The sequence below is a fragment of the Erithacus rubecula genome (genome assembly GCF_903797595.1).
Source record: "Erithacus rubecula genome assembly, chromosome: 8".
NCBI classification, from domain to species: Eukaryota; Metazoa; Chordata; class Aves; order Passeriformes; family Muscicapidae; genus Erithacus; species Erithacus rubecula.
In genome coordinates this window covers 13,533,137-13,560,122 of record NC_136659.1, presented here as the reverse complement: position 1 = coordinate 13,560,122, position 26,986 = coordinate 13,533,137, and the positions used below count along the sequence as shown (strand labels likewise).

The 26,986-nt window shown below is 37.2% G+C and overlaps 1 protein-coding gene across 4 annotated transcripts in view; it reads left to right on the top strand.

Annotated features, from left to right (window-relative positions):
• The window catches only part of NBEAL1 (neurobeachin like 1), a 76,865-nt gene that overhangs the window by 40,571 nt on the left and 9,308 nt on the right, over nucleotides 1-26,986 (top strand). For all 4 annotated transcript variants that reach the window (XM_079310937.1, XM_079310936.1, XM_079310938.1 and 1 more), the window contains 34 exons: nucleotides 438-571; nucleotides 963-1,122; nucleotides 1,220-1,322; nucleotides 2,038-2,194; nucleotides 2,665-2,823; nucleotides 3,167-3,326; nucleotides 3,584-3,672; nucleotides 4,544-5,125; nucleotides 5,681-5,856; nucleotides 6,203-6,356; nucleotides 7,330-7,458; nucleotides 7,766-8,071; nucleotides 8,181-8,330; nucleotides 9,257-9,414; nucleotides 9,862-9,986; nucleotides 10,806-10,932; nucleotides 12,009-12,157; nucleotides 12,949-13,082; nucleotides 13,766-13,867; nucleotides 14,492-14,587; nucleotides 14,708-14,832; nucleotides 16,001-16,141; nucleotides 16,236-16,366; nucleotides 17,376-17,485; nucleotides 18,069-18,186; nucleotides 18,839-18,936; nucleotides 19,215-19,331; nucleotides 19,826-19,915; nucleotides 21,032-21,141; nucleotides 21,729-21,901; nucleotides 22,338-22,432; nucleotides 24,236-24,352; nucleotides 25,009-25,170; nucleotides 26,218-26,366. In XM_079310937.1, coding sequence (XP_079167063.1) covers nucleotides 438-571; nucleotides 963-1,122; nucleotides 1,220-1,322; nucleotides 2,038-2,194; nucleotides 2,665-2,823; nucleotides 3,167-3,326; nucleotides 3,584-3,672; nucleotides 4,544-5,125; nucleotides 5,681-5,856; nucleotides 6,203-6,356; nucleotides 7,330-7,458; nucleotides 7,766-8,071; nucleotides 8,181-8,330; nucleotides 9,257-9,414; nucleotides 9,862-9,986; nucleotides 10,806-10,932; nucleotides 12,009-12,157; nucleotides 12,949-13,082; nucleotides 13,766-13,867; nucleotides 14,492-14,587; nucleotides 14,708-14,832; nucleotides 16,001-16,141; nucleotides 16,236-16,366; nucleotides 17,376-17,485; nucleotides 18,069-18,186; nucleotides 18,839-18,936; nucleotides 19,215-19,331; nucleotides 19,826-19,915; nucleotides 21,032-21,141; nucleotides 21,729-21,901; nucleotides 22,338-22,432; nucleotides 24,236-24,352; nucleotides 25,009-25,170; nucleotides 26,218-26,366 — 5,086 coding nt within the window. The remainder of the gene's footprint in view (nucleotides 1-437; nucleotides 572-962; nucleotides 1,123-1,219; nucleotides 1,323-2,037; nucleotides 2,195-2,664; nucleotides 2,824-3,166; nucleotides 3,327-3,583; nucleotides 3,673-4,543; nucleotides 5,126-5,680; nucleotides 5,857-6,202; nucleotides 6,357-7,329; nucleotides 7,459-7,765; nucleotides 8,072-8,180; nucleotides 8,331-9,256; nucleotides 9,415-9,861; nucleotides 9,987-10,805; nucleotides 10,933-12,008; nucleotides 12,158-12,948; nucleotides 13,083-13,765; nucleotides 13,868-14,491; nucleotides 14,588-14,707; nucleotides 14,833-16,000; nucleotides 16,142-16,235; nucleotides 16,367-17,375; nucleotides 17,486-18,068; nucleotides 18,187-18,838; nucleotides 18,937-19,214; nucleotides 19,332-19,825; nucleotides 19,916-21,031; nucleotides 21,142-21,728; nucleotides 21,902-22,337; nucleotides 22,433-24,235; nucleotides 24,353-25,008; nucleotides 25,171-26,217; nucleotides 26,367-26,986) is intronic.

The window sequence follows — 26,986 nt, the reverse complement described above, 5'->3', positions numbered from 1 at the left end:
CTTGCAAGGGAAAACAGTACTTTTTTTTGTTGTTTCAAAGATGAAATGGTGGAGTAAAGTAAACAAAAAAGATCTCTGTCTAATTTTTATTTTTTTTTTTTTGTACCATGGCTAGAAAGTGTGAGTTTGAAACTATAGAGGGAAAATAGCTGCAGCATATGCAAAAGATTGTAACAAAGAAGTTTGTAACCTACAGCCATGGATGAAGGAACTGAAGTCAGGACTGGGATCACTTTGTTCTGGAGAGGCATGGAATGGCTGTGATTCTGCACAGGAAAAAAAAAATCTAAAGATAGGCAACAGCTAAGGAACAGGAGTTGAGAAGTTCAGGAAATAGAGAGGAGTATAAACACTTGATTTTACTTTTTCCCCTTATTTTTATACAGTGATCCAATGATAAACCATAAGACTTTTGCTACTGTTGTTCTGTTCTGCAGAAGCACGTCTGGAGAAGAACATAGTTGCAACTTTCATCTTGATGATAAAACACTTTATTCAGGGACATCATGTCAATCAAGAGAATCTCATTCACTCCCATGGAGTTGCCACCCTAGGAGCCTTGTTACAGAAGGTGAGCGAACCTGAGAGAAATCTTTTACTAATGAATTTTGTGGATGAGGTTCTGATTCTTTTGAATTATAGCCAGAATGCCAGGGTCTTTAAAGGCCTCTTTAGTAAGCATTTTGTTTCTTGTGTTCCTGAAAGCCAAAAGGTGTTAGAAGTTGGCCTCTATCTGCAAAGTGAAATGCATTTCTTTTTTTTTTTTTTTTTCTTGTTCCACTCTTTTTTTTTTTTTATACAGATACTGTGTTGTTTGGTTATTCAAATGAGATTATTTTGTGTTTATTGTATAGCTTTAATAGAGCAGCTGTAGAAGATAAAAGAAACTTCCATTTTTAAAAATCAGATTTTATAAGGGCATTCAGTATTTTGAGTGCTAACACCTGTTGTTATTTTGCAAGGTGCCAAGCATCTTAATGGACGTGAATGTCCTGATGGCTGTACAGTTGTTGATAGAACAAGTCTCAGTAGAAAAGAATATGCAGCTTTTGCAACAGATGTATCACCACTTACTTTTTGACTTCAGCATCTGGAACAGTGGTGACTTTCCCTTCAGAATCGGTGAGCTCTTGGCCTTTGCCAACTGTGTTACGAAGACACAGGACTCTTCACATGACAAATCTTTATCTTGGTTCTAAAAGAAACCTTTATGTTGTAGGACATATCCAGTATCTTTCTACAATCATCAAAGACAGTAGAAGACTCTTCAGAAAGAAGTATGGCGTGCAGTTTCTTCTGGACACACTCAGGATTTATTATGGGTATGAGTTTTTGCTAATTCTGACTCCTCATTTATTGTATGTGGCTCTTGGGGTTTTTTGCCATCATTCCAATGAGAAAATTAATAAATAAAGCTGCAGGTTGGATTTTGATGGCTGATTCAATATACCAAATTACATTAATTTTTAAAAAATATTTTTTAACTTACTACTTTTCCTCGCCTTGTATTTTTATGCTAAGATTGTGCAAAGTTCATCAGTGACACGAGGAGTGCTTGTAAAAGTAATTAAAACTGCACAAAATTGTAGGGCTTGTGTTCAAAAATGCAAATTAAGTCACAGATCATTACCATTATACGAAGTTTAGCATTTCAAGTTCTTTTAAATGCTTTGTAGAATTTGAAGTAGGACTTTTTGAAAAGTTTAAAATTTTAACCTTCAGTGCTGATGATTTATATCTACTTATAAATATAGTTATGTGCTTGAGGAAGATGGGCTAGAGAGTTTGCTGTTTCCTGTGGGAGGAAATCAGTCCTGACCTATATCCAGATCAGTACAAGTCTACGTTTCAGGGCTTTTATAGACTTTCAAGGTCTGATCTGCTTCTTACTATTCAGTTGCTTGAGTCCAGTAAAAATTGGAAACTTGTACATGATGCCTGGGTAGATGAAAAACTATCAAACTGGCACTATCAAATTGATATTAATGAGGCATGAAGAGGTTCCTTAGGTTGCCTTTCTGGTCTATTGGCATACAGGACTGGCTGTAAAGACAGTGATTTGGCTCCTGATGACCTGAGAACAATACGGACATCCCTGTATGGACTGATCAAATATTTCCTAAGCAAAGGTGGAACACATGAAGAAATTCAGAGCATTGTGGGATACATAGCTGCCACCAGTGACGAGGAACAGGTATGCAACAAGGCACAAATTAATAGTTTAAACTGGACTTGTTTTGGTTTTGCATCTTGGTATTTAGAAATCTTGCCTGGGTGAACAAAGAAGAAAATGGCCACAAGCAAAATGTTAACTGATGCATGGTTCAGTTCAGATGTAGGTAAGATAAGGATGTGTCATTAGAAAAGTTATCTTAGCTTACAAAACTGCATGAAATGACCTTCAACTGACCAGGAGTTGTGATGATGTAGTTTCTGTTTTGTAGCATTAACAGCACTTGAACTTGCCTTATGTCTCTGCTTAATTTAATGAGGTGTTGTATAGAGGGAAAAAATGTACTAAAAATTGTTGAAATGTGGTAATACTGAGCAACAAAATGTCTATTTACCAGCAAAGGTAGAACTTAAAATCCAAGAAAAGTTTCCTAAAACAACATATGAAATCTGAATGAACTGAGTATTAATTTGGTTGTCTTAACTTTGTAGCTCTGCGGAATTCTGGATGTTCTGTTCAGCCTACTTCATTCCAGTCCAACCCCAGACCAGCTTTTTTTACTACTCTTTGAACCAGGGAATGCTGATATTCTTTATGCTTTGTTATTGCATCAAAGATACTCTGACAGACTTAGAGAACTTGTGTTCAAGGTAATGAATTGAATTATATGCTCCTAAATTAATCAGTTGAACATAAATTTGTGTTTTTCATTGGTCTGACAGAAGTGTATATAAGTACAAAGATACTAATCATCCAAGTTTGTTTTTTTTTTTTTTTTCTCTGATATTAGCTAGATGGCATTCTCACAAAGGAATTAGTGTTCTCTTAAAATAAAGTATTGGGATATTTAAAAAAATAATCCATGTTGTTTGGCTTAGTTTACCAAATAAACTGTAAAAACTGTGGACTAGCATGCTATATCATACACAAGTTTGAGAGATCTAGATGCTTTTTTTGTGCTCAATTTGCATTTGTGTCTACTTTTCCTTACAGATTGTGGAAGAGATGCTGAAATGTACCAAAGTTTATGAAAGGAGCAAGCACCGTATGAGACTCAGAGAAGTGGGGTACTCTGGGCTGGGACTCCTTCTGAATGAATCACCAGTTACTGTTTCTCTTATTAAAAACCTTCTTAACCAAGTTCTGTATGCAGGTAATTGGCCAGTGCTATGTCTGATATTGGTATGCTGCTTCTGCTCAGAGACAAAAATACCTGGTTTTGGTTGAGGAAAGCATGTTCTATTCAAAGTTCCTATTAGTCTCAGCTAACATTTGTTTAGTTCTCTGAAGTTTGTTACTTTTACTATGCCTGGATGCAGTCATAAATACCAAGGCAATTATAAAATATTTATCTGTTACATTCTCTTGTGTGATATTGTTTATGTTGGCTTTTTTCTTTCTTCCCTACAGATCCTGCTGTGAATTATAAAGATCTTCTAGCTGTAGTGTATCTGGCTCATAGATCAGATATAAACATGAGAGTGATTATCTGCAGGAAGGTTAGTTGTCTTCTTTGAAACTAGAATACTGTCCTTCAAGCCTATAAACTGTACAGTGAAATACTTATATTATTTCTTTAAAAGACAGTGGCAATATTTGTTTTTAGTTTTTGTTTAGTAGTAGTTTATTTTAAAAGATAAATCCATCTGTCACTTAAATGTTGACTTTTGTGTACTCAAGTACTTTTAAAAGCCAAAACAGAAAGTGAAGCCTCTATCATGATTCTCAAATAGCTTGGATTTTCTACAGTTTTGAGATAGTAGGCTCCTTGAATTACTTATTTTTCTCAAAGTTTGTATCACTGGAATTAGTACTGAAAGTTGCTGTGGGACACCATACAGTCTGTTAAGGTTTCCCAAAATGAAGAAGTAATATTGTAATGTATAGTATCAGTATATTATAATATTATCAGTATATTTTCAGCTATGCATCAGTACAGCTATTAATGCTGCAATTTTATTAATTTTATCTATTTAATAGTTCCTAATCAAGCATACTTTCTATTCAATATTTTTTTAGACCGTGGGTTAATGGGATTATTTGTTGAGATAACTGGCTTTTGAAGGAATTGTTGCAGAAATGTTGCTGAAATATGGCAACTTAGCAATATGATTTGATAGTTTTTCTCCCCTACTCCTGAGAATTTTTTACTTTTTTTTTTCTTTTTTTCTCAAATATATATATATACACACACAAGGAAAAATTACTTTGTGGCTGGTTTGCTTATTATTTTCCAATTATGACTCTTCACATGAGAATGTAAGAAAAGTAAAGAAATTGTTAGATTGTAAAATGTTTAATTGAAAAGTCAGATGGATGTAGTTACAAGCTAAAATTAATGTGCAGATATGGGATATCTTCTGTCCTTAGATTTTGCACCTTTTGCATTCCCAATTGGACGCAGCACAACAAATTTCTCAGCAGTTGGGCTGGCAGGACACTTTGGTTAGACTGTTCCTGAAAGAAAACTCGGAGGTCCGGATTGGCTTTAAGGAGAACAGGACTGATTCCTCCAGGGAAGAGGAGAAAAAACCTCCTACTGAAGACCTTCAGAAGCATCAAGCTGATAAAACAGAGAGAGAGAAAGCTGGCAGCTTTGGATCAGTTAATGGTCTGTTTGATCAGTGGAGTTTAGAAGACAACAAATCCCTGGATGTCCCTGCCCATTTCTCTGTTATGCCGCTGGAAGATGCATCCACAGCAGAGATGTCTTTTAGTTCAGAGGGCCGAGAAGAATTGTGGCACAGTAATCCTTCACATTTGAGTTTAGATTTGTCCAGTGTTGACTCTTATGAACTGTCTGATGTTGGGAATCAGATGACAGACAGCCAGCCCAGCACTCCCTCCCCTACAGAGGGCACAAAGCCCTTCTCCGGGCATCCTGACAGAGGGCTGGGTGTTACCAGTGACGTGGGCTTCACTGCTGAGCTTTCTCTATTGGAAAACCAAGGAGTAAGTAACTGTGTGACTGGTTTCTTCAACTCCTGGAAATTTCTTTTTGTTCTTTCAATCTCCCTAATAAATGATTACTACTTTTTTTTGGTCCCTCCTATCATCCAGTAAAAAAGCACACAATATGGTTCTTTTATAGTGAATAGGGATACTTCCTTTTGTATTGTCTCTTTTTATGATTGTCCAATTGGGATAGCTTTAGTGTTTAAAAAAAAAACCAAACAAGCAAAAAAATAAAACCAACCTCCCCTCCCAACAAGAAATTGCTATAAAACCCCTGCAGACTTTCCCCTGCCATATATTTAAACATCCTTTGTCATCCAGAGGAGGCATGGAGCAGACTTGGTGTGGAAAAATCAAGGGTGGCTAAAGGCAGCTTGTTTTGCATCCTACAAGTAAGCCACAGTCTCCTTATATTTGTGAGCTTTCAACTGGATTTTAGACTGCAGAGTTTCAAATGTTTGAAACATGAAAGCATAGGAGCTGTGATGAATAATAAATGTTTTGAAGATTTCTTATACTAGAAGGGCTTTAAATATTTCACTTCTTTTGTAGGGGAGTGATAATGAACTCATACAGTTACTTACAGACATCCTACTGTGTATAATGTGGAAAGGTATTGAAAAATCGGATGATGATGCTTGGATTGAGAGAGGACAGGTGTTCTCTGCTCTCACCAAACTGGGGATGTCTAATGAGTTGCTGCGGCCTTCTGATGAGATAAAACTCAAGTGAGTGTACAGTTCATCCCTTTTGAGGATAAACAGAAGTGAGAGACAGGAGTGAAGCTGGGAAGGTGTGGGTGTATCCCAACAAGATGCACTTTTGTCTGCTGTCACTTCACATACTGTCAGAAATATATTCCAGTACCTATTGAGGAGTGTCTTGTGGCCAGGTTTTAAAACTATCACTGTTTTCATGAGTCTCTCAATCTCTTTTATCTCATTGGCTTATCAAGAAGATGGTAGTTATGTAACTGCAGACTAAGAGATTCAATTAAATACTTAATTGGATTTTTAAAAACCCCTTATACTTAGAACATGTAATACTTACTTTGGGATTTTGTTTTCCATGCAGCTTGCTGGAGAAGATGTTAGAATGGTCAGTCACTGACAACAGAGATTCAAAAGCTCTCCCTACACATGCTGAAAATGCCTTCAAGCTCTTGCTAATTGTACAAGGTTTCCTGCAGGCAGAAGGGCTAATTAATTCAAATTTATGGACAGAAAAGGTACAGTAACTGCATGGTGGAAGTTCTGCATATGGGCTGAATGGTAATAAGAAAATTGTTGGTTTGGTCCCTGTCACCCTTCTAGTCATGTTTTTAAGCCACAGAGTAAGGATTTATAGTAGAATGGTACTCCCTTCATGAATAAAAATGTGAATATTTACCTCGGGGAATATAGTTAATTTTGCAAATTAAATAGGCATGTAAGTGTACTGTACTGAGAAATCCAGGTTTTTTCAGACTGGAGAAATATTTAGTAAATATAAAAGCTCATGAAACAGCAACAGTTGTAGCTTAAGCAGATTTTACACTGTTTGTCACATTTATGACTCTCTGAGAATCCTGAGTGAAAGACCAGCCAAAACTGCTCTGGTTGCAAGTTGGGAAATGTCACTTTGGGGTCTTGACCTATATTGAAGTTTCAACATATATAATTTATCTCCACGCTTATTAATCTCTGTCACGGCTCATGCTTCCTTCACTGTCTGAGTTGCCATTGTTTTTCAATTCTCCTTAGCAAAAGGAGAGAGAAATTATATGGTAACCATCATTATTTTACTGGAAATCCTTAAAAATATTTTTAAGGCTACTTTCTTTAAGAAAAAAGTATAATGTCAGGAGTCATTAACACAGTAATTCTTATGCTGTCCTTCAAATGCCTGCTTACTAGTAAACACAGCTTAAAGCTTTAAATTGCTTGTTTTAAAAATTTTTCTATGTATATGCTTTATTTAGGGGATATACTTAATGTACTGGGCTAGGTAGATTTTTGTTGTTCAGAATTTCTTTAAATTACTGGTTTATTTGCAATGTTGTGGGATGATTTTCTGGGTTTGGTTAAGTTACAAATGTGAACACAGTCTCTTCTTCAGTTCTTTGAAATTATTGTGTCTCCAGCTAGAGTAGTTATTGTTACTTTTATTTCAATTTATTTTATTTCTTTTCATTTTATGCAAATTTTCTGTTTCTGTAATAGCTCTTGGAAGAACTAGTAACTCTCATGGATAGCCTGTCAGTCTGGTACTCTGCTGGCCTAGAAGCAATTAGGCTTTCACAGGTGCAAGTTCAGCTGCTCCTTGGATTCATTGCACAAGACAACTTACAGGTTTGTTGCAAATTCTTGCAAGTGGTACTTGAGTTTTAAGGGCACATTTGATGTAGCTGGTGTGATTCATGGGAGAGCTGCTCATGCCAATGAGCAGACCTGTGGCAGTCCCTCATCCTTCTGTTGGGAAGATGTTTTATTGGTTCTTACCTTTTGCAGGTTTACTCTAGTCCTGTCAATGTGCACCTCCAGAGCACGAGAGGTAGAGGGTGTCTGTTTGAGGATGGGAAAGTGTAGGCAGGAGTGACAGGAAACAAAATGGTGCTCAAGGAGGATCACGTTCATTTTTTGCTGTTTGTTTTTCTAGGTCTGTGCTATGGCAGCAGCCAAACTAAACACCCTCCTTCAGACCAAAGTAATTGAGAGCCAGCCTGAAGCATGCTACCTCCTGGGGAAGTTGGAAGGCATTTTGAGTAGGTCAATTGAAGAGAAGACAGAAACTTACTCATTTTTGATTCCCCTTGTTCGGACATTGGTATCCAAGATTTATGAACTTCTCTTTATGAACCTGCACCTTCCTTCATTGCCTGCTACCAATGGCAGCCCATCTTTCTTTGAGGACTTTCAAGAATACTGCAGATCTGATGAGTGGCAAGTTTATATTGACAAATATGTAAGTAGTAAATTCTTTTTTAATAATTTCCTCATTCCTTTCAGCCATGAAAGCAGAGGAACCCATTCAGAAATCATATGCTACTTTTTGTTTTGCTTTTTGGAACCAGATTATTCCAAATATGAAGCAATATGAAGAGAATTCATTCAGACATGATAATGAGCAGATGGCACTTTATTGGAAAGATTGTTATGAAGCATTTATGGTGAACATGCACAAGCGAGACCGGGAAAGAGGAGAAAGTAAGCTTAAATTTCAGGTAAGGTTTTCAGTGAGTGCAATGTTTTCTTAAAAGAACTCTCTGAAGAGTTGCCTTCTAAAAGATGGAGTAAATGAATTCCAGGATGATTCAGTTTAAGTAATTGTAAACAGGTTAATTGTATTAAGATTTTATGGGCAGTGGCACTATTTGCACTTCTAGGATATGCTTTCTAATTCTGTTCTGTCTATTAAGTGTCTTACATGCAATCAAAGTTACTTCAGTAGGCCTTCCTTTTTGTACAGCAAGGTAGAAATATGCTCAGCCATAAGCTGCATCCTCTTCTGCTCTGATTTGTGTTTTGAATTAGTAAAACCCGTTTTCCATTATCAGCTGTTCGGGGTTTTTCTTTAACCCTATTTCAATTCAATTAAAATATTTGAAACAGTGAACAGTTCTTATTTAATGTGTGGAAAAATTGTCTCTAAACAGACCTTTCTATGTAAGGTTCATATTGAGTTTCAGCATTAGAGCTAACTGGTAATTACAGGAAATACCATAGTGAAGTTAAATTGTCTCTTTACATGTCTCTTTGCTTCTTAATGACAAAATTTTTAGGTCTACTTTATTCAAGTAGTTAAAGGAAAAATACAATCAGAGCCACATTCTAGAATACCAGAATTTAAGAAAAATCTGACCTATTATAGTTACATTTCTAATACTGGCTGCTTTTCTAATGATGAAAATTTGCTTTAATGTGGATTCAGCATTGATAATGCTTTATTCACGTCTTTAAATCAAATTCTGGCACTATTTTTTCCAGGTCTAAGCTTTTTAAAAATCTCTTCTAAGTATTGCCTTAAAATTTCAGAATGTTTTATCACTAACCCTTTTCTGTTTCTTCTTGTTTTATGAGAATTCTTGGAAAACTGTTTTCCAAGGTCAGAGTTAATTCAGTGCTAGATCTATTTGCACTGGTTTTTCAGGAGCACTTTGTGGAACCGTTCAGCAGGAAGGCTCGGCAGGAAAATCTGCGCTACAACAGCATGCTCAAACAGCTTAGCAGCCAGCACACAGCCACCCTGAGACAGTGGAGAGCAGCCCAGCTCTACTTGTTCTCTGAGCGTGGGCCTTGGGCTGAGAGGTGAGACTGGAGTTCCTGTGTGATACTTACAAGGAGTTTGCTCACGTGACTGTTTCATGTGATTGAAACCAGGTCAGATTGTAGTAACCATGCTTATGCAGTCTCGAGGACAGAACAAGAGAAAATGGCCTCAGGTTGTGTCAGGGAAGGTTTTTATTAGAAATAATTTGGGGGTGATTGTGGTGGATGGTGGGTTGTTGGTTGAACTTGATGATCTTGAACATCTCTTCCAACCTTGCTAATTCTGTGAAAATAAATACTGTTTACAGAATAAAGAGTGGTGGTCAGAGCCGCAGTGTGAAACAAAAGCAATAAACTGCATTTTCATATTTCATTTTTTACAATGTACAAGAGGATGAGCAGTGTTTTTCTAAATATGCACTCTTTTTGTTCATTCCTATTGGACTTTGTTCATAAAAACAATCTTGAATATTCTTGTTTTCCTAGGAAACACCGTCCTGTTCACTGGAAACTTTCAAATGTGGAAAATTTTTCACGTATGAGACTAAAACTAGTGCAGAATTACAACTTCAACTCTCATCAGGATGCTAGTGACCTGAGAGATAATTTAGGTAAACTTGTATTTGCTATCTCACTTGAGTTCTTACCAAAGAAATATACCTATTTCCTCTTGGTGTTTAATAAGCAGTATACACTAGATACTTAAATCTAGATTTTTCTTTATTTCATCTATAGTAAAATCTATAATATGAGAGTGGTTCTTAGACTTGAAACAGCATCTTCCTATCTTTTGTCATGGTTCATTGAAATGTGGGCTTTTGTTGCACAGTAAATAAAAGTTAACTCCTTTGTTTTAAAATAAGTCATACAACTTTCTAGTGTGAGATTATTCTTTCAAGGAAGAAGCAGAGAAATCAGAGTAAGCAGTGTTTGTTCAAAACCTTTTAGAATTTGTGACTAAAATGTACAGATTTGAAGTGCTGTGTTTCAGAAGTGTGCTATACTGCTGTTAGGGGTATAACTGTTAAGTTTGCCTATTGGATATCAAAGTTCAAGCAAAAAAAAACCAAAAACCGAAGCACTCCTGTTAAACCCACATAACCAGAAAGCTAATGCAGTGCATTTCTGTTAAAGCTGCATGCTTTAGCAGTGTCCGGAAAAATATTGGAAAATATTTTATTTTAAGTGTCCGCATCAGAATTAATGTTAAATTTTTCTTAGTGTTGTGTTCCCTTTCTGCTATCATAATTTTCAGTGTAGCTCAAGGACTGTTTTTAGTGGTTTGCTTAACCACAAAAATATTTAAGAAGCATGGGTGCTTCTTAATTGGTTAAAACAAACACTCAGCTGTAGAAGATAGGCTTAGTAGGTTAGATTTCAAAAGTGTTGTGGCAGCAGAAGTTCTGAGCTGTTATGTCTATTTATGCTAGGTGTGTACCAGACACAGCCCTCTAGTGAGTCTCTGCTTCTGGAGGTGGTGAAGCAGGTGAAAGTGAGTGACTTGGAAGATGATATTCTGGAACTCCCAGAAGAAGATACAGCAGCCAGTTCCAATTTGTAAGTAGAACAAGATAAACAATTGTCATTTGTTTCTGTGCTAGAAATAAGGACCAAGAAACTACTTTGGGAATTGAATAGCACCCAGAGTTTCTCTCTTTCTTTGTCTGGTGTTAACAATTCAATCCAGGACAGTTTTGATCAGAAAAGTTACTGTTGGATTTGTCATTGTCACCACTGAGACAAGAAAAGCCCCAGAGAAAAGAAGGGAGGGCAGATGTTTGTGAAAATCCATTAGTGGTGCACTGCTCACTGGTGGGCTGAAGCTATGGAATTGTTGAGGCTTTTCTGCTATGTATATTAGCTATAACTCTCAAGAGGCAGTCTGTCCTTTCATGACATGGAGCAGACTGGACCTGCCTCTTTTCTATAGTTGCCATGGTCACTCATTCCACTGTCAGCTGCGTAGCATGAAAATTTGTGTGGTTGGCATTTGCGTGCTGGAGAGTGCCTTGTGTTTAAGAGCATTCCAGAGGGAAGGCCTGCTGTGCTTCCTTCATGTCACTTGTGTGACTGCAACCAAAAAAAAGGGCAGGAGAGAGAGAGAGAGCAGGGAAAAGGGAGTTGAGGGAGGACAGCAAGTGCTTTGCTTCAGTAATTGGTCATGTTGTGAGTCTGTGCTGGTAATTCCAGTAGAGTCGACAGTCTGAGTGGTAATGATACATTTTGTGCTTGAAAGTTTATTAAATGCTTGCTGTAGATCATAGTAAAATAATCCTGAGGATAACCTCAGTCACATAAACTGGAACTTAGCTCTGCTGTGGGCCAGAGATCTTAAGCACCTAACAATTAAATAAGAAAGGGAAATGCAGCCTGATGTTTTTGTACTTTAGATGAAGTCAAGTCCATTGTGCCTGAGACCAAAATACCAAGACTGAAGAGTAATGCTGTGAAATGATATTTGTGGTCTATTCTGAAACACCCAAGACCGCTGATGAAAGCAACTTTATATAATTGCTCATGTTGCAGTTTTAATGCCATTCAAGTTTAATTATTTTCACAACTGTACTCTTACTAAGGACCTCAGCAGCAGTGTAATCTGCCCAACCCTGTAACACTTAGTGGTGTTTTTGCAGGGATGAAAAGGATGAAGAAAGTCAGAAAGAAAAGCTGATACTGTCTGAAGACTGTGAACTCATTACAATAATTGACGTGATACCAGGCAGGCTGGAGGTCACTACACAGCACATCTATTTCTTTGATGGTAGCATTGAGAAAGAGGAAGGTAAGCCTGATCAATATCTCTTTATTTTCAGTGCAGTTCAGCATTCTGCTTTTAGTTGGCTGAGTATATTTAGAAAATGAGTGTCAAAGTAATTGTAAAGAGACAAGTTGTTCTGTACTTAAAATTATTATTGTGCTTGGTGGTTAGTGGCTGACTGATCTCTTCAGAATCAAGAATCTGGGGCTGTACTTTCTGAGCTGGTAAATTGGTTAACTATTCTTAGAATTTCTTCAAAATAACTTATTAAAAAACCTGCCAACTATAAAAAGTTGCTACCTCTCATTTGCTTTGTAAATGACACCTCTTTTTTCTCCCTGAGAAATAATGTTTTACTTATGCATTGATTAAAAAGTAGTGGTATGTAAGCATTAATCATCTGTATTAATTTAGGAAACTTCAACAGAACATACACAAGTGACTATGAAAACACTGAAGTGAAATGCTGGACAAATAATAGTAAAATTTTCCAAATCAGTATACCAAAATGTTCAGCCTCTGGGAAATCTAAACATAAATACATAAATATGGAATGCCTTTATATTATGTCTTTAATCAGAAAGCAAAAGCAAATTCTGCATTCCATCAGGTATTTCTTATTTAATTCTTTCAGCACAATAATACCTGAAGTTAATATTTTCCTATCAAAATGGTTAATCAAGTCAGCTATAAGACTTCCCTTTTCTAGGAATAATACTGAGGTGATTATAGCTGGTACTGCACTCTGTGTGAAAAATGTTGTTTTTCTTTCTTACATATATATTCCAACTGAATAAACAGAGTGTTCCTCCTAGGGGTAGGTTTTGATTTCAAATGGCACCTTTCCCAAATTCGAGAGATCCATTTGCGTCGGTACAACCTGAGGAGGTCAGCTTTGGAGATCTTCCTTACAGATCAAACCAACTATTTCCTCAACTTCAATAAGGAGGTATGGGTTTCCTAAATTTCATGGATTTATATAATAAGCAAGGGTTATGTTTGAGATCAGTAATTGTGCTTGAGTCTGGTGCCTTTCTTAATACTGTAACACTAATAGCAAAAGGTTTGCTATACATAGTCATCATGGAAAACTAGACTGCAGTCTGACATCTAGAAACTGATTAATTGTGAAAAGATAGCTAAAACAAGATTATCTTTTTCCCTCCCCCTCTCTCTCTCTGTAATACTAAAATCACACCAGTAGTAATCTAAATGTTTTGAAGCCCGTCTTTTTAAAGGTTGAACAAATTTATTTCAAATCAAACGGGACTTTCTTTTTTACAACAGCATTGGAAATCACTGATATTCCATGGTTAAGGAGTAGTGAGCTTTTTTTCCCCGCTTGGTAATATTGGTGATCCTTTTTGTGAGGGACTTAGATAATTTTCAGAACTTAGAGTGAGTTATATACTAGTAGGTCAGTTTATGAACGGCTCTTAGATAATGTTGTGTGGTTTGGTTTTGATGTGAAGAATGTCACATCCATTCATGTCCAAATTGTTGAAACAGCAAGAGATTGAAGTTTTTGAAAGTCTGTGTCCTATTTATTTCACATTTTAATTAGCAGATAAGTTGCTTAATTGTCAGCTTCAGTCTCCAGGATATTGTTTTATTAGTGCTGTTTTCTACCAGGTACGAAACAAAGTATACAGTCGGATATTGTCACTGCGCTCCCCAAACATTTCTGGGACCAGATCTCCACAGGAACTTTTCAAAGCGTCAGGTTTGATGCAGGTATGAGACCTCAGCTAAATGCTCTAAAGAATTCCTCTGCTTTTTGAAGGAGTCCCTGGTGTTTAGATGCCAGCTCCCAAGTTTTGTACCCTCAGCATGGCCCCTGAACTTTTATGTGCATATTTTTAGGATGGTTTGGTTTGTGTTGATTGGCAGATAAATGGGTATAGCCAGGCAAACAAAGGTGGACAGACAATTTGATTTACCTGTTGTTAACCTGTACTGTTAACCAGTGGGAGGATAATTTATAAATAAATTCTGATCTTAGTGCTGTATTGGATTTGAAAGTTCTCCTTTTTATCAGTACCTGTGTACTTGCCTTCTTTTTGTTTCTCTTATTTCCTATTTTTCTTTTCCTTTTTAGCAAAAGTGCTAATTGTCTGCTGCTCTGTATTTGAAACAGTACTGTCAGCAATCAGGACATGATTTCAATGTAACATAGCACAATCAAAGGGAAAATAAACTTTATTATGAGAAATTGAATCTGGAGTTGCATACAATTTTGTGGTCTTTTGCTTTTCACTTGTCAGTGCTATCCTGTGGCAGATTGATACTGACAAAGCATGTAATTTGAAACAATAATTTGATATAGTGAATTCCATTTTATCTTCCTTTGTCTTTCAGAAATGGGTGAATAGAGAAATATCCAACTTTGACTACCTTATTCAGCTGAACACCATGGCAGGACGAACTTACAATGACCTTGCTCAGTATCCTGTGGTAATTAGAAAGTTAATTTTTAAATTTTGCCGAAGGTGTTTTCTGTTTTGAAAGACGTATTTTTAATCTCTGGTGTTTGACTCACCTTTTTTTTTCTTTTTTTTTTTTTTTTTTTTTAAGTTTCCCTGGATTTTACGAGATTACACATCAGAAGAACTGGACCTGAATAATCCTGCAGTATTTAGGGACCTGTCCAAACCCATAGGAGTGGTAAATGAGAAGAACGCTAAGACTGTGAAAGAGAAGTATGTATTTGAACACTTGGTTATATTTCTTTGTCTTTTCTAAGCCTCCAGGCTAATAATGCATTTAAAAAATAAAGTTGTGACAGTGACATTTTTGAAGCTGGTTTTATGACATAACAGATGCGTTTACAAATGTGGTTGGCTTGTTGTTCCTGCTGCGTTCAGACTATATTATATGGCAGTGAAAGGACAAAACTTACTGTTGTAAATTTTCAGTTGTTTCTCAGCTGTGGAGATAAAAAATCTAAAAGACTGTAGAAACAATTTAATGGCCCAACAGCTTGAAAAGACATAATGTGTCCCATGTCTGCTTCAAGATAGGTAATGTGAAATCATATTACTGATTTGTGCTGCCTGTGTTCAGAGGTAGAATTTGATCCTAAATCTGTGCTGCTTCTTTATTTCAAGCATAGATTATTATCTTTAAAAAAAAAAAATTAATCTCAAGTGACTTTCAGCAAGTCCTCTCTAGGTACCAATGACACACCCACACAGCAGTGCAGATCTTTCGTTGTTTGCTAGTCTGGGGAGTGAGTGTGCTATCATACCAAAATCTTCTGAAAATGTGGAACATGGAGAAATTTCTTTGAGTGATTTGGCTCTATCCTGACTCTAATGAAATGGGTTCTCTAGAAGTATGTTTAACTAGAATTTCTCCTACCAGCCTTGTGAGGCTGAGGGATGTATCAGCCAGATGGTGGCATGGTAGAGTGAGTTTGCCAGTAGGAAAGGAAATGGGCATGAGTGTGAAAAGATGTCTCTTCTGCATCCTGCACAGTCGAACACATTTTCTAAATCTTGCAGGAAGCAATCAGAAATCTATTTACTAGTAACATTCATTGTAGTGTTGTAGGGTCTGGTCTGTTTTATAAAGTCATCAGTCCTGTCTGCATCTTGTCTGGTTTCTGACAGCTGGTAGCAAATGCCTAGGGAAGAGTATGACAGGCATGCAAAGACTTAATCTGGTGTAAGTTTTGATCTTTCAGCAGTCTTTTTCCTAGAGCTTTGTAAGTAAGATTTGGAATCTTCATGTTTGATGGAACTCAATGTATTTTTCTCTTATAGATTGCTGTGGTCATTTCTTTTGAATCTTTGCCTGGAATAAGCATAATCCACATGTAAATCAACTATAATGCTCAGTTGTATTTATAAAGATTTCTCTTTTTAGATATGAGAATTTTGAGGATCCTCTTGGGATGATTGACAAATTTCACTATGGGACACATTACTCAAATGCTGCTGGTGTCATGCATTACCTCATTCGGGTAGAGCCCTTCACAACACTTCATATCCAGCTTCAGAGTGGCAGGTATGCTGAGCTAACAAACAGCCCCTTCCTGCTTCTTCCTTGTCATTTTACTGAGGCAATCATCAAAGTCTAACCTGAGTTTTCTGATCCACAGGTTTGACTGTGCTGACAGACAGTTCCACTCTATTCCTGCTACTTGGCAGGCTCTCATGGACAACCCCAATGATGTCAAGGAACTTATCCCAGAGTTCTTCTACTTTCCAGAATTCCTGGAGAATCAAAATGGTAAACTGACTGCTAAGAATATTCTCACAGAAAATTTTCTGTATTCTTCAGAAAAAAATTGTTACAGGCATTTGTGAATGCTGAGGAACACTTTACTGTTTTAGCTTTCTGGTGTGATTGTAGACATTAATCATGATGCTGGCTTCAAACTGTTTAGTGAAGATAGCAGTTGTGTTAAGCAGCAGCTTAAACATAGTTTAAAATTCAGGCTATGGGCTTAAGGATGGCTAAAAATAGTGTTTTTTGCTCAATGGAAAGTATCAGAGATGCTCATTTGGATGTTTGAAAAAGTTGATAATAGTTAATACTGATTAAATACTTTGCAAAAGTTAAGAGATTAATTATAATTATTATAATGCTGATTGAAAAGACAGTATTCTGCATTCTCACACGAGACTCCTAAACATTTTTAATTCACATTTATTGTTTAGTGATTTGTTTCTCTATCTTTGCACAATTTGAAAATGGATTTGTATGTTTATGCTGCTGCAATCTACTGGAGCTCTAAATTAGAAAACTTGGAAACTCCCAAGACCCACTTTCAAGTCATTTAAGTATTTTGAGTTGTTTCAGTGATAGCTGGTGAGATTTCAGACTTCTTAAAAGCCTTGGTTTTATAACCATTTAAACTACTAAGTAGCTCCCTTCTTACTAATAACCTTATTGAAGTGTTTTGAACTCTTAATCCTGGTAAATGCAAATGCAGATATGTTTACAGATGGATGTGTAAACAATTAATACTACTTTTATGGTTGGGACTTCAGCATCAAAATAATTTGGATGTTTTGGATAATTGTTATCTTTTATCATTTAAAATTGCAAACATGCAGGACAGAACTTAGCCTCCTATGTCAGTGGTAGGGTTATTAGGGATTTACATTAAGCATTTTCAATATCCTTCTCTTGAATTGAGAAAATAATGATTTTTTTTTTTTTAATCTTTATTGAGAAATCAAGGTACTTGAAATATTTTGTAGCAACTCTAAAACTTTTCTGAATTGTTCACCAGGTTTTAACTTAGGCCAGCTTCAAATGTCAAAAGAGGTGGTAAATGATGTTGTTCTGCCTAAGTGGGCCCACTCCCCAGAAGACTTTATTTATAAACACAGGAAGGCTCTGGTAAGATCTTGTTTGTATGTATGACATAATCATAAAGGAAGTGCACCTGCACATTGTTACTGTGGCTTAAATGTAAAACAACTGGGATGGCATTCAAACTTGAGTTGTGGTTGCATTTGACAATATAAATACCATTAGAACTTCCAGTTAAAAGCTCTGTGCATGTTGATAAAATGCTGAAAAGAGCATTAAATCTCTTGGGCATTTTGGGCACTAATGCTTTGGGCATTTGCTGTCCTAGGAGATAAAATGAAGGGGTAGGTGAGCAGGCTTCCCTTGCTATTTAAAGATAATTCTATCTAGTGTTAGGGAGCTGGCAGGTTACCTTCCCTTGCACAGGCATGTTTCAATAATAGTGCACATCTCTTGTGTCACTGTATTGATTTTCCCTCTTACCTGGCAGTTACTGAGTTACTCCCCGTAGAACATAAGGATATTCTTATGCTTCTGCCCTATACATTGCTAAATACTTGATTTGTGGATACTCTTAATATAGGAATTGAATCTTTCACAGAAAATAGTAAAAACTTCAAGATGGGAACAGTATGTCTCCTATTCTTACAAGAGCATTTTTTCCTTCTAGGAATCTGAGTATGTTTCTGCTCATCTTCATGAATGGATAGATTTGATTTTTGGCTACAAGCAGAGGGGACCAGCTGCAGTGGAGGCGCTTAATGTGTTCTATTATTGTACTTATGAAGGTACAAAGCAGTATGTTCTCTTGTCATTGTCATCAGGCTTCTGAGTTTTCATTATTAGACAGAAGACACTTGATTTGTGAGCGTGCCATTCAGTAGCATATGGTAAGGCAGCAGATTTATAGATGAAATATGGCAGCAAACCTTGTAATGTGTCATTTTAAAAAAGTGTAGTTTTATTTAAAGGAGGGCTGTTAAAGTTTCTTGTCTTTTTGGTTTTTTTAAGTTACTGGGTTTTCTTGTTATTTATTTGCTTTCTTAAAAGCATTTGTGGGAAGAGGTTTCTTGTGGTTTGGAGTTCAGACACATTGCTTAAAAACAACACATATTTCTGTTAATTTCAAAGCTAACTTTCGGATGGTTTTTGTTTGCTACTTGTTGCTTGCAGTGAAGTATGTTAAATTCATTTGATAAGACAAAGGACTGCAATTCTTGCCCTGACATAGACACTTACAATTCCACATGCAGAGTGGAGTTTTCAGATTGTATTTTAAATGGAGGCATTGTCTGGGGGCTTTTCTGGGGGTAAAGGGTCATAATGCTGCTAATAAATTTAAGTTTTGGAAGATTAGCTGTGACCGTATTGGTTCTTAATGAGTTGTTTGGATTGTGTTCTTTTTTTTCTCTACTCTTCATCGTTCTGGTTGTGATCCAGGGGCTGTGGATTTGGATGCTTTAACAGATGAGAAAGAAAGGAAAGCTTTAGAAGGGATGATAAACAATTTTGGACAAACTCCCTGTCAGCTCTTAAAGGTACTGCTCTTTTGCTCCCTCTTAACCAGACCTTTGGGGTTAAATGCAACTGAGTTACAAGGACTTCTGAAAAAACAGTGGTTTATAAGGTAATGGTTTGTAATTTTAGCAGCATTGATTCTTTGCCACATTACTAAAGAATCCATTTTCAAAATAAATTTGTTTACTTCAAGAAAGGGGTATTAGGTATTTAAGATTGTTTTCCCATTAATCTCATGTGCATTGAACAAATTGATAAACTAGTCTAATTTGTTGCTCCTTCAAATATTGCCTCCTAGGAACCCCATCCACAAAGGCTGTCAGCAGAAGAGGTAGTGCAAAGACTAACTAAAAGTGATACCTCTACTCTGAATATCTTCCAGCACCTCACTGAACTGAAGTCATTCTTCATAGAGGTAGATGTGTTACTTGAAATTGTTTAAAGTCTAATCTGAAACTTCTGATGTATTTGAAACAAAAGGTAACAACCTAGATGAAAATAAACTTGGCTTCCTATTTAGAGAAAATATTTTATAGTGCAGTGTATATTAAATGAGCTCTGTCTTTTTAGTTGACTTCATAGAGGTTGAATCCCTTAATCTGCTGGCTGCTTGTTGTGGGTATTGTTTGAGTATTAAATTAGTCACCAAGAAGGCTGCAAACTTCACTGGTGGTGTGTGAGCACTCAGTGAACTTGGTAGTTAAAGTCCCTGGTTGGGGTCAGGGTTTCGTTTGCAGTGTTTGTGGTGAAGCTTACCTGCATGAACTGAATGGGTGTGAATCAATGCCTTAGGGGGCTCTACAGGCCTGACACTGATTCCAGAGGCTTTGGATCTTTTTCTTTACAGGTTCTAGATTTATCCTTTAGCTTTTGGATATAATCAGATCAAACCCATGTCCTTTCTCTTAGGGAATTAGTGATGGTGTGCCCATTGTCAAAGCTGTTGTCCCCAGGAATCAATCACGTTCCTTTATTTCTCAGGGAAGCCCAGAGATCTTGGTGAGTTGCATGTGTCAATACTGTTCTTAAACTCCAGATAGTCAAATGGACCAGCTTGTAGAGAAACATTTCTTAACTGTTCCTCTTCAAATGTATTTCTTTAACCTATAACAAGTGTCAGTTAAATATTTCTTTTGTAAGGAAAAGCCAGGCTGATTTGTTGAATGGCGTTTAAGAGCTGATGAGACATGACTGTAAGTTCTAGTGAGGCATATTGTAAGTTGCCACTTGATCAACTTCCCTGCAGCAACCAATTTGCTAATGCAATGTACCAGGTTAAAGATTACAGATTTGAGTTATTAATGGTGTCATTGTTTGTCTTTGCTTTCCAACTCGTATATGAAACTGTACCGTGTCTGGTGCATGCACACTCCAAAGGCCTGTGCTGTTCCTAAAACTAACTCTTGCACTAACACACATTCTTATACTGTGGCAGACACCAAATAATGAAATGAGAACAGTGGTTTTGTGTTTGCATCTGTATATATGGCCTAGACATCACCCCAGTGTAATAATACCTCTATTTTGTAGGGAAGAATATTCTAATATTCCTATTTTGTATGTCAAAATTATTGTCTTGGCTTAATGTAGTACATTCATAGGTTGTTTGGACACATCTAAAATTCTCCTTGTGTTTTTCATAAATATGTAATTTAAAAAACCTCGAATATTTAGATTCCTTTGTTACTTTGTCAGAAATGAAACTGTGGTACAATGTTTGTTAAACTTCCTGTGTTAATGTTTATTATTAACAATTAGTATTCAGAGAAGAGAAGCAGCAGCAGCTTAAATTACTGACTAGTAATTGAATTTTTGAGAAGGGTTGGTTGGCTTGGATTTTTAGGTTTTGTCTCCTCCCATCCTTCCTACTCCAACTTCTCTGACCTGTGTAGAACATAGACTATTCTAATATTGTTCTGTGTACCACACATGGATTAACTCATCTGAGTGGGATTTTTTATTGATTTGCTTGTTATGGGAGAGGTGCATGTGCTTTTTCATTTGTGGTAGGTTTTCAAGAAGCCTCTGCTGGACTTTATGCAAGTTCCATTAGCATCAAGGCAAGCTCAAAATAAACCTCTGGGTTTCATCAACTTTTTCATCTAACTTTTCTAGGTAACAACAAGTCTGAACTGCGTTATTGGAACTCATGGTTGGCTGCCTTATGACAAAAATATTTCCAACTATTTTACATTCATCAAAGATACAACAGTGACAAATCCCAAGTAAGCAGATTTTGAGGAGGGGTACAGATGAATGCATCTCAAATAATGAAATACCGTAATTGTTCAAAAATCAATGGGTTGTACAGTATTCACTGTCTGAATTTTCACCTATGAATGCATCTTCTGATGTTAAGTAATGTTACCTCTAATATGTAATCTGCAATAGCATTCTAGTAGAGTTGTGTGAGTGGCATTTCAGGCTTCATTCTTAGAGCTACTTCTAATTTTTTTCTAATTAACAATCATAAAAACTCATAATGAAATCTGAGAGACTCTTCATACATTCTTATGCTGTAGTAATACATTAGGTATATGTGGTGAGTTTGGGTGTTTTGTTTTTAAAATATTCCCTTTTTGTCTTTAATGTTACAATGCTTAGTAGGGACATGAGTTATCTGATTGTGTAAAAGGCTGAAAAAAATCTAAGATGAAATCTTGCTTCCAGTCACTGGTGGCAGTGAGAGTTTTGCCATGGATGTAGCCTGTTTTATAGTTGGAATTCATTACTGATTTTTGAAGACTTGGGAAGTGCAAAACTCCGGGATTTGAACCAAGGTTGCTGTTAACTGCTCATCGTTTGCCTGCAGAACACAGCGCAGCATGAGTGGTCCTTTTGCCCCAGGGCTGGAGATCACCTCCAAGCTGTTTGCAGTGTCCCATGACGCAAAGCTGCTCTTCAGTGGCGGGCACTGGGACAACAGCATCCGAGTGACATCCCTGACGAAAGGCAAACTGATGGGACAGCACATCAGGCACATGGGTCAGTCACTCAGTGTTGGGAGATGGAAAGGGTTGATGAATGTTGTTTGGTGGTCCCAGAATACAGCCACGCCAGGCGGGCACTCACGTGTAGCAGTTGTAAAGGAATCCAGCATAAGAACAGAAGAATGCTTGAATTGTGATTATACAGAAACACTTGAGCATGGCTTTTCAGTCACTGGAGTGGTGCTTTGATGCAGTTTCTAAATAAAGCTTGCCTGCTATTTTAGGTAGCAAAGTTGAATGTGTCAAATGGGTGCACTTGGCTGTATGATGATTTCATTGTTTAATAGTGTCAGCAGCCCTTATCACAGTGGAGTATTTCATGCTGACTGCAGATCAGGATACAGTGTGACAAATTGTATCCACATTGTCAGTCTGTGGGAAATTAGTCTTAATTACCCATATGACTACTTTGTCTTCTTTTCTTTATCTAGATATTGTGACCTGCTTGGCAATAGACCACTGTGGAATTCATTTGATTTCAGGCTCCAGAGATACTACCTGTATGATATGGCAAATAGTTCAGCAGGTGGGTTATTTAGGCATACTCAGAAGCAGTTTCTGGATGTAATTTTTTTTTAGTTTTGCCATTGTCTTTTATTTATCTATTTATTTAGTTAGTTAGTTAGTTAAGGTTTGTAGGGAAGATAGTGCACTTCAGCTATATAGTAACAAACATGTATAGTATTTCAGAGATGACAATAAAAGTAAAATTACTAAGTTAATTGATTTTAGTGTACTATTTTAGAGGCTCTCTTGAAGATTTCATAGATTATTTTCAGGCAGACAAATAAGAATTTCTAGGCAGTTGTCCACTCCTAGTAGTTGCATTTTAGCACTGCCTTTTCTCTGTGGGGGGTATTGATGAGTACAGAAAAGACAGCACTGTCTATTACCTGCATTTGCACTGACATGTGGGAATTCTTTAATATTGGTGTCATCTGTTCCCACAGTGAAAGTGGTCGTGTGATCCACATGTGTACTTACACTCAAAGTGTGAGGCTGTTTCCATCATTATGCATTTAAGTGCTGATTTCTGCTGCATTTGAGTTATACAAGTAGGATTAATTGATTGGGGAAGCTGTCATGTTTTGGACAGTAGACTTCATCAAATCATCTTGTTCTTATTGTGGAACTGAAGTCAGCATGTTAAAGCACTAGATTAATGCAGAACTGCATGTGCTTTATGTCTTTATGGTGGGAGTATTTATAATTCTGTCAAGAAGTACTTTGTAGTAACAGTGCATGGTCAAAACAGTAAGACTTTAGTGCTCATGCAAGTAACTTTTTAACTCAAGTGGGGATAAATGTTGGAGAGTTTTTTAGTTTATCTTTTCATTGTAAGTTAACATATCGTCTGGAAATTATCTTTGTTTAGAAGTGCTTTTTCTTAAAATTTTTAATTTTTTTTATTAATAGATATGTAAATGGTGTTTTATGCATAGTAAATATTTCTTGTGAGAGTTTTATCTTGTCTTTACAAAGCGACAGCAATGGACTGCATACTGGCATTTCCATTCTGCTTCTCTTCTCTGCAATGATATCTTCTGTATTTTGTCACTTTTTCTGTATTCCTGCATGCTTCAGGCTTTCAGCGCCTGATTGGCAAACAAATTTTTATCACAGAAATGAAAATAGTAGTTCTCTGTAGAGTTATTTACTGTACCTTTTCTCTAAGCACAGTTCTTTCCTTAGAACTGGTTTGAGAATAAGTCTGTATGTGCTGGCAGTGCACTCACTGGGACAAAAGCTGTGATACCCTGCAGTTATGTGGGAACATTGCTATTTTTAATGAGCATAATTGCAGGATTTCCTTTGCATATTGTACTACTGGTAGTCATTGAGAAGTACTATTTGCCTCCTGTTTCTTGGAAAATGGAAGGAGTTGTTATTTTAACTAAAATTCAGCTTCTTTAAGTTTGATTGTGAAGACAGTGCTTGATTCCAGGGTAAACTCTAAGAACTGGACAAGCCCAGATACACAGGTTAAGACAGAGTGTGTGAATGGGGTGTGTGAACAACTCCCGTTAGGGCTGCTCCCTGTTGTCCTTGCACTCCTGGACACCTGCAGGGACAGGAAGAAGTCAGCTGAGTAACATTGTCTTTCACACCCACACAGTAACTGCATGTCCATTCATTCTTGGGATTTCAGTAAGTGACATAAGCTAACATAGAGAGCAATACATTGATATTGGAGTGGTGGGTTCCTTTGGGCTTTGGCCTCTGTCAAATACACACCTCACACAACTGGTACTGAAGATACCAGAAGTTCATTTTTTGTTTGTCCTTCAGCTGCAAGAGAATGTGTCATTGCACTTTTTGTTGCTCTCAGGGAGGAGTGCCTGTAGGCCTGGCACCTAAGCCATTACAGATCCTTTATGGGCACACTGACGAAGTTTCGAGTGTTGGCATCAGCACTGAACTGGACATGGCAGTGTCAGGATCCAGGGTAAGCACCTTCCTACTTAGCCCTTTTTTGCCTTTTCTCAACTGAACCGTATAAGGTGTTTGAAGTTGGTTAAGAATAATACAAAAAAGTCACTATTTCACAATCTTTTTATAAAGCCTTGCTTATCATGAAGATATGTGCCATCCCCTTTGCTGCCTGCTTAAATCAGACTGTCTCAAACTGCTGTGCAGAGCATAGACCTCACCTACTATTTGGTGTTATTCTGCACAGATGAGCTTTAATATGTGTGGAGTTTCTTGGAGATTTTAAGCCTCTCATAGCAGCAGTGTTCTGATAATTTCTTCCATGCTGTATTAAACCTGAAGGTGCTGTGCTACTTGCTCATGGTCTGCCTTACTGTACTGCACAGGCAGGCTGCTGAACTCTGGCTTTGTACTCCACATAATGCCTACACATATATGTGACCTGTGAAATGGTTGATTTGCTGCTTATCCTCGCTCTTGCCCTACTTGCATTTGCTTTTTTTCATGAGCCTATAGTACATGGTCTTGAGGGGAAGGCTTTGTGCAGGGTTCCTAATGCTCAGCAGTCTGTATCTCCCATTAGGGATTTAAGTGCTTTCAAAGCCCTGTATCCTCTGTATGTAAATGGTGAGTGTTGCTGGATATCAACTCCCCTAACTGTGGTTGCTGCAGGACGGCACTGTCATTGTCCGCACTATTCGGAAGGGTCAGTACGTGAGGACTCTGCGGCCCCCTTGTGAGAGTTCTCTCCTGCTGACTGTTCCCAATCTGGCTGTGTCCTGGGAAGGCCATATAGTTGTCCATACCAGCGTGGAGGGAAAGACTACTCTCAAGGTATTTTAGTTTGTGGAAAACTTCTGTTTCTGTCACTGAAGATTTTAATCATAAGTGTATTTAACTTTATCTCATTTCCTGTAGTAATGAGGCTTTTTGAGCATGCAGTTCTGTATTTTTTTTTTAATTTTGCTAGCCAATTTGAGTGAAATTTTGTTAAAGGGTAAGTGACAGTTATATTGTGCTCTGGTGAGTTCCATGAAAATCTCCAAACACTTGCAAGGAAGATGCTTGAGCATACACTAATGAGTCTTCCTGGGAGATCCACTTTGGACTGGAAAATTAGGGGAAGCAAGTTCTACTGTGCACAGAAACAGAGGCTTATAAGGGGAGCAGTAAGTTCTGGGTACAAGATGATCAGTGTCTATCCAGTTTCTTAGTTTGGGCTTGGAGGTACAGGTATAAGGTTGTGTCCATTGAGCTGTGTAGTTGCTTTAATAACAGTAGAGCTATTGTGATTTCTTAAACATGGGGGATTTCTTGGGAAACAAATCTCTTTGACATAGGCATACTAACTACATTAGGAAGATGGAGAGAAGAGAGTGAGAGTCAAGGTGATGCCAGGCTGGAAGAACTTATGATGGTTTTGTTAGTTGTGTCTGTAATCCTGCAAGAAGTCATTGGCTTGTCTCTAGAAAATGCTTCTGGATCTAGCTCTGTGGAAATACACTTGTTTCCTTCTGCTTTTGGATTTGGGAGGGCAAGGGAGGGAAGGAGGGTGGTAGCAAGGATGAAGATGAGTGCAATCTTGCTTTCTTGTCTCTTAACAAAAGTTTTTATGAAGTAGAGACCTGTCTATTAAATCTACGGATGTTTCCAGGAAATTTAGAATTGATTAAATGGACTACAATGTTACATCAAGAGGTAGCTTCAAAAACTTCCATATATTCTGAGTATAGGCTCACTACTCTTGTAACAGGGAGACTGTTGTCAGCAGTATCATCTGTGGGTTGTTGCCAAATTAGTGCTTTTTAATGAGCAGAAGATACAAGTGCTACACTTTTTATCCTGTCAGTCCTCTGTGACATTTATTTTTGATCTCTTCAGGATAAGAATGCATTACATCTCTATTCTGTCAATGGGAAATATCTGGGCTCTGAGACTCTGAAGGAAGAAGTGTCTGATCTGTGTGTAACTGGTGAATATATCGTGATGGGCAGCTTGCAGGGATTTCTTTCCATACGGGATCTCTACAGGTAATGTACCACCATTTTTACTGATATACAAGTATGGAGGCTTATAGAGAAATGGCTGTGTAATAAACTTTGCTTAGTGCTGTAGGTGAGACCTGTTGTTTTTTCTGTGTTCCCCCCCAAATGAAAAAAATTTTTCAGTGAAACTAAGGCATGGAGAAAAATAAAATGACCAGTTGTAACGCATCTCTTTCTTTCCAGACGTATATCCCAATTAAACACCTAGAACTGACAGGAGGACCTGTCAGTTTGCAAACTGTGCTGGTCTCCTGATTAGTCACAGGTAGCTCAGCAACTGCAGGATCAAGCCTCATGTAGTTCTGCCCTGAGTTTTAAGCTCCACATACTGCTTAGCTCTGTAAATCTCCACCGCTCCTCAGAATGGGAGGGATATTTGTGACTTAGGCAGCTGTGGGACTGATGTCACTGTTCTTCAGTGAAAATGTCTTAACTTACTGACTTACCCTATCCACATCTGTTCTTGTTATTGAAGCTCTATTTTGGCATACAATTAGATTTTTAAAATACAATTAGGTAATTTAAACTGCAAATTATATCCTTGAGAAACTGTTTTATGTTGCATCCTGTGGACAGCAATTTCACCTGTATGTAATTTTTTTGCA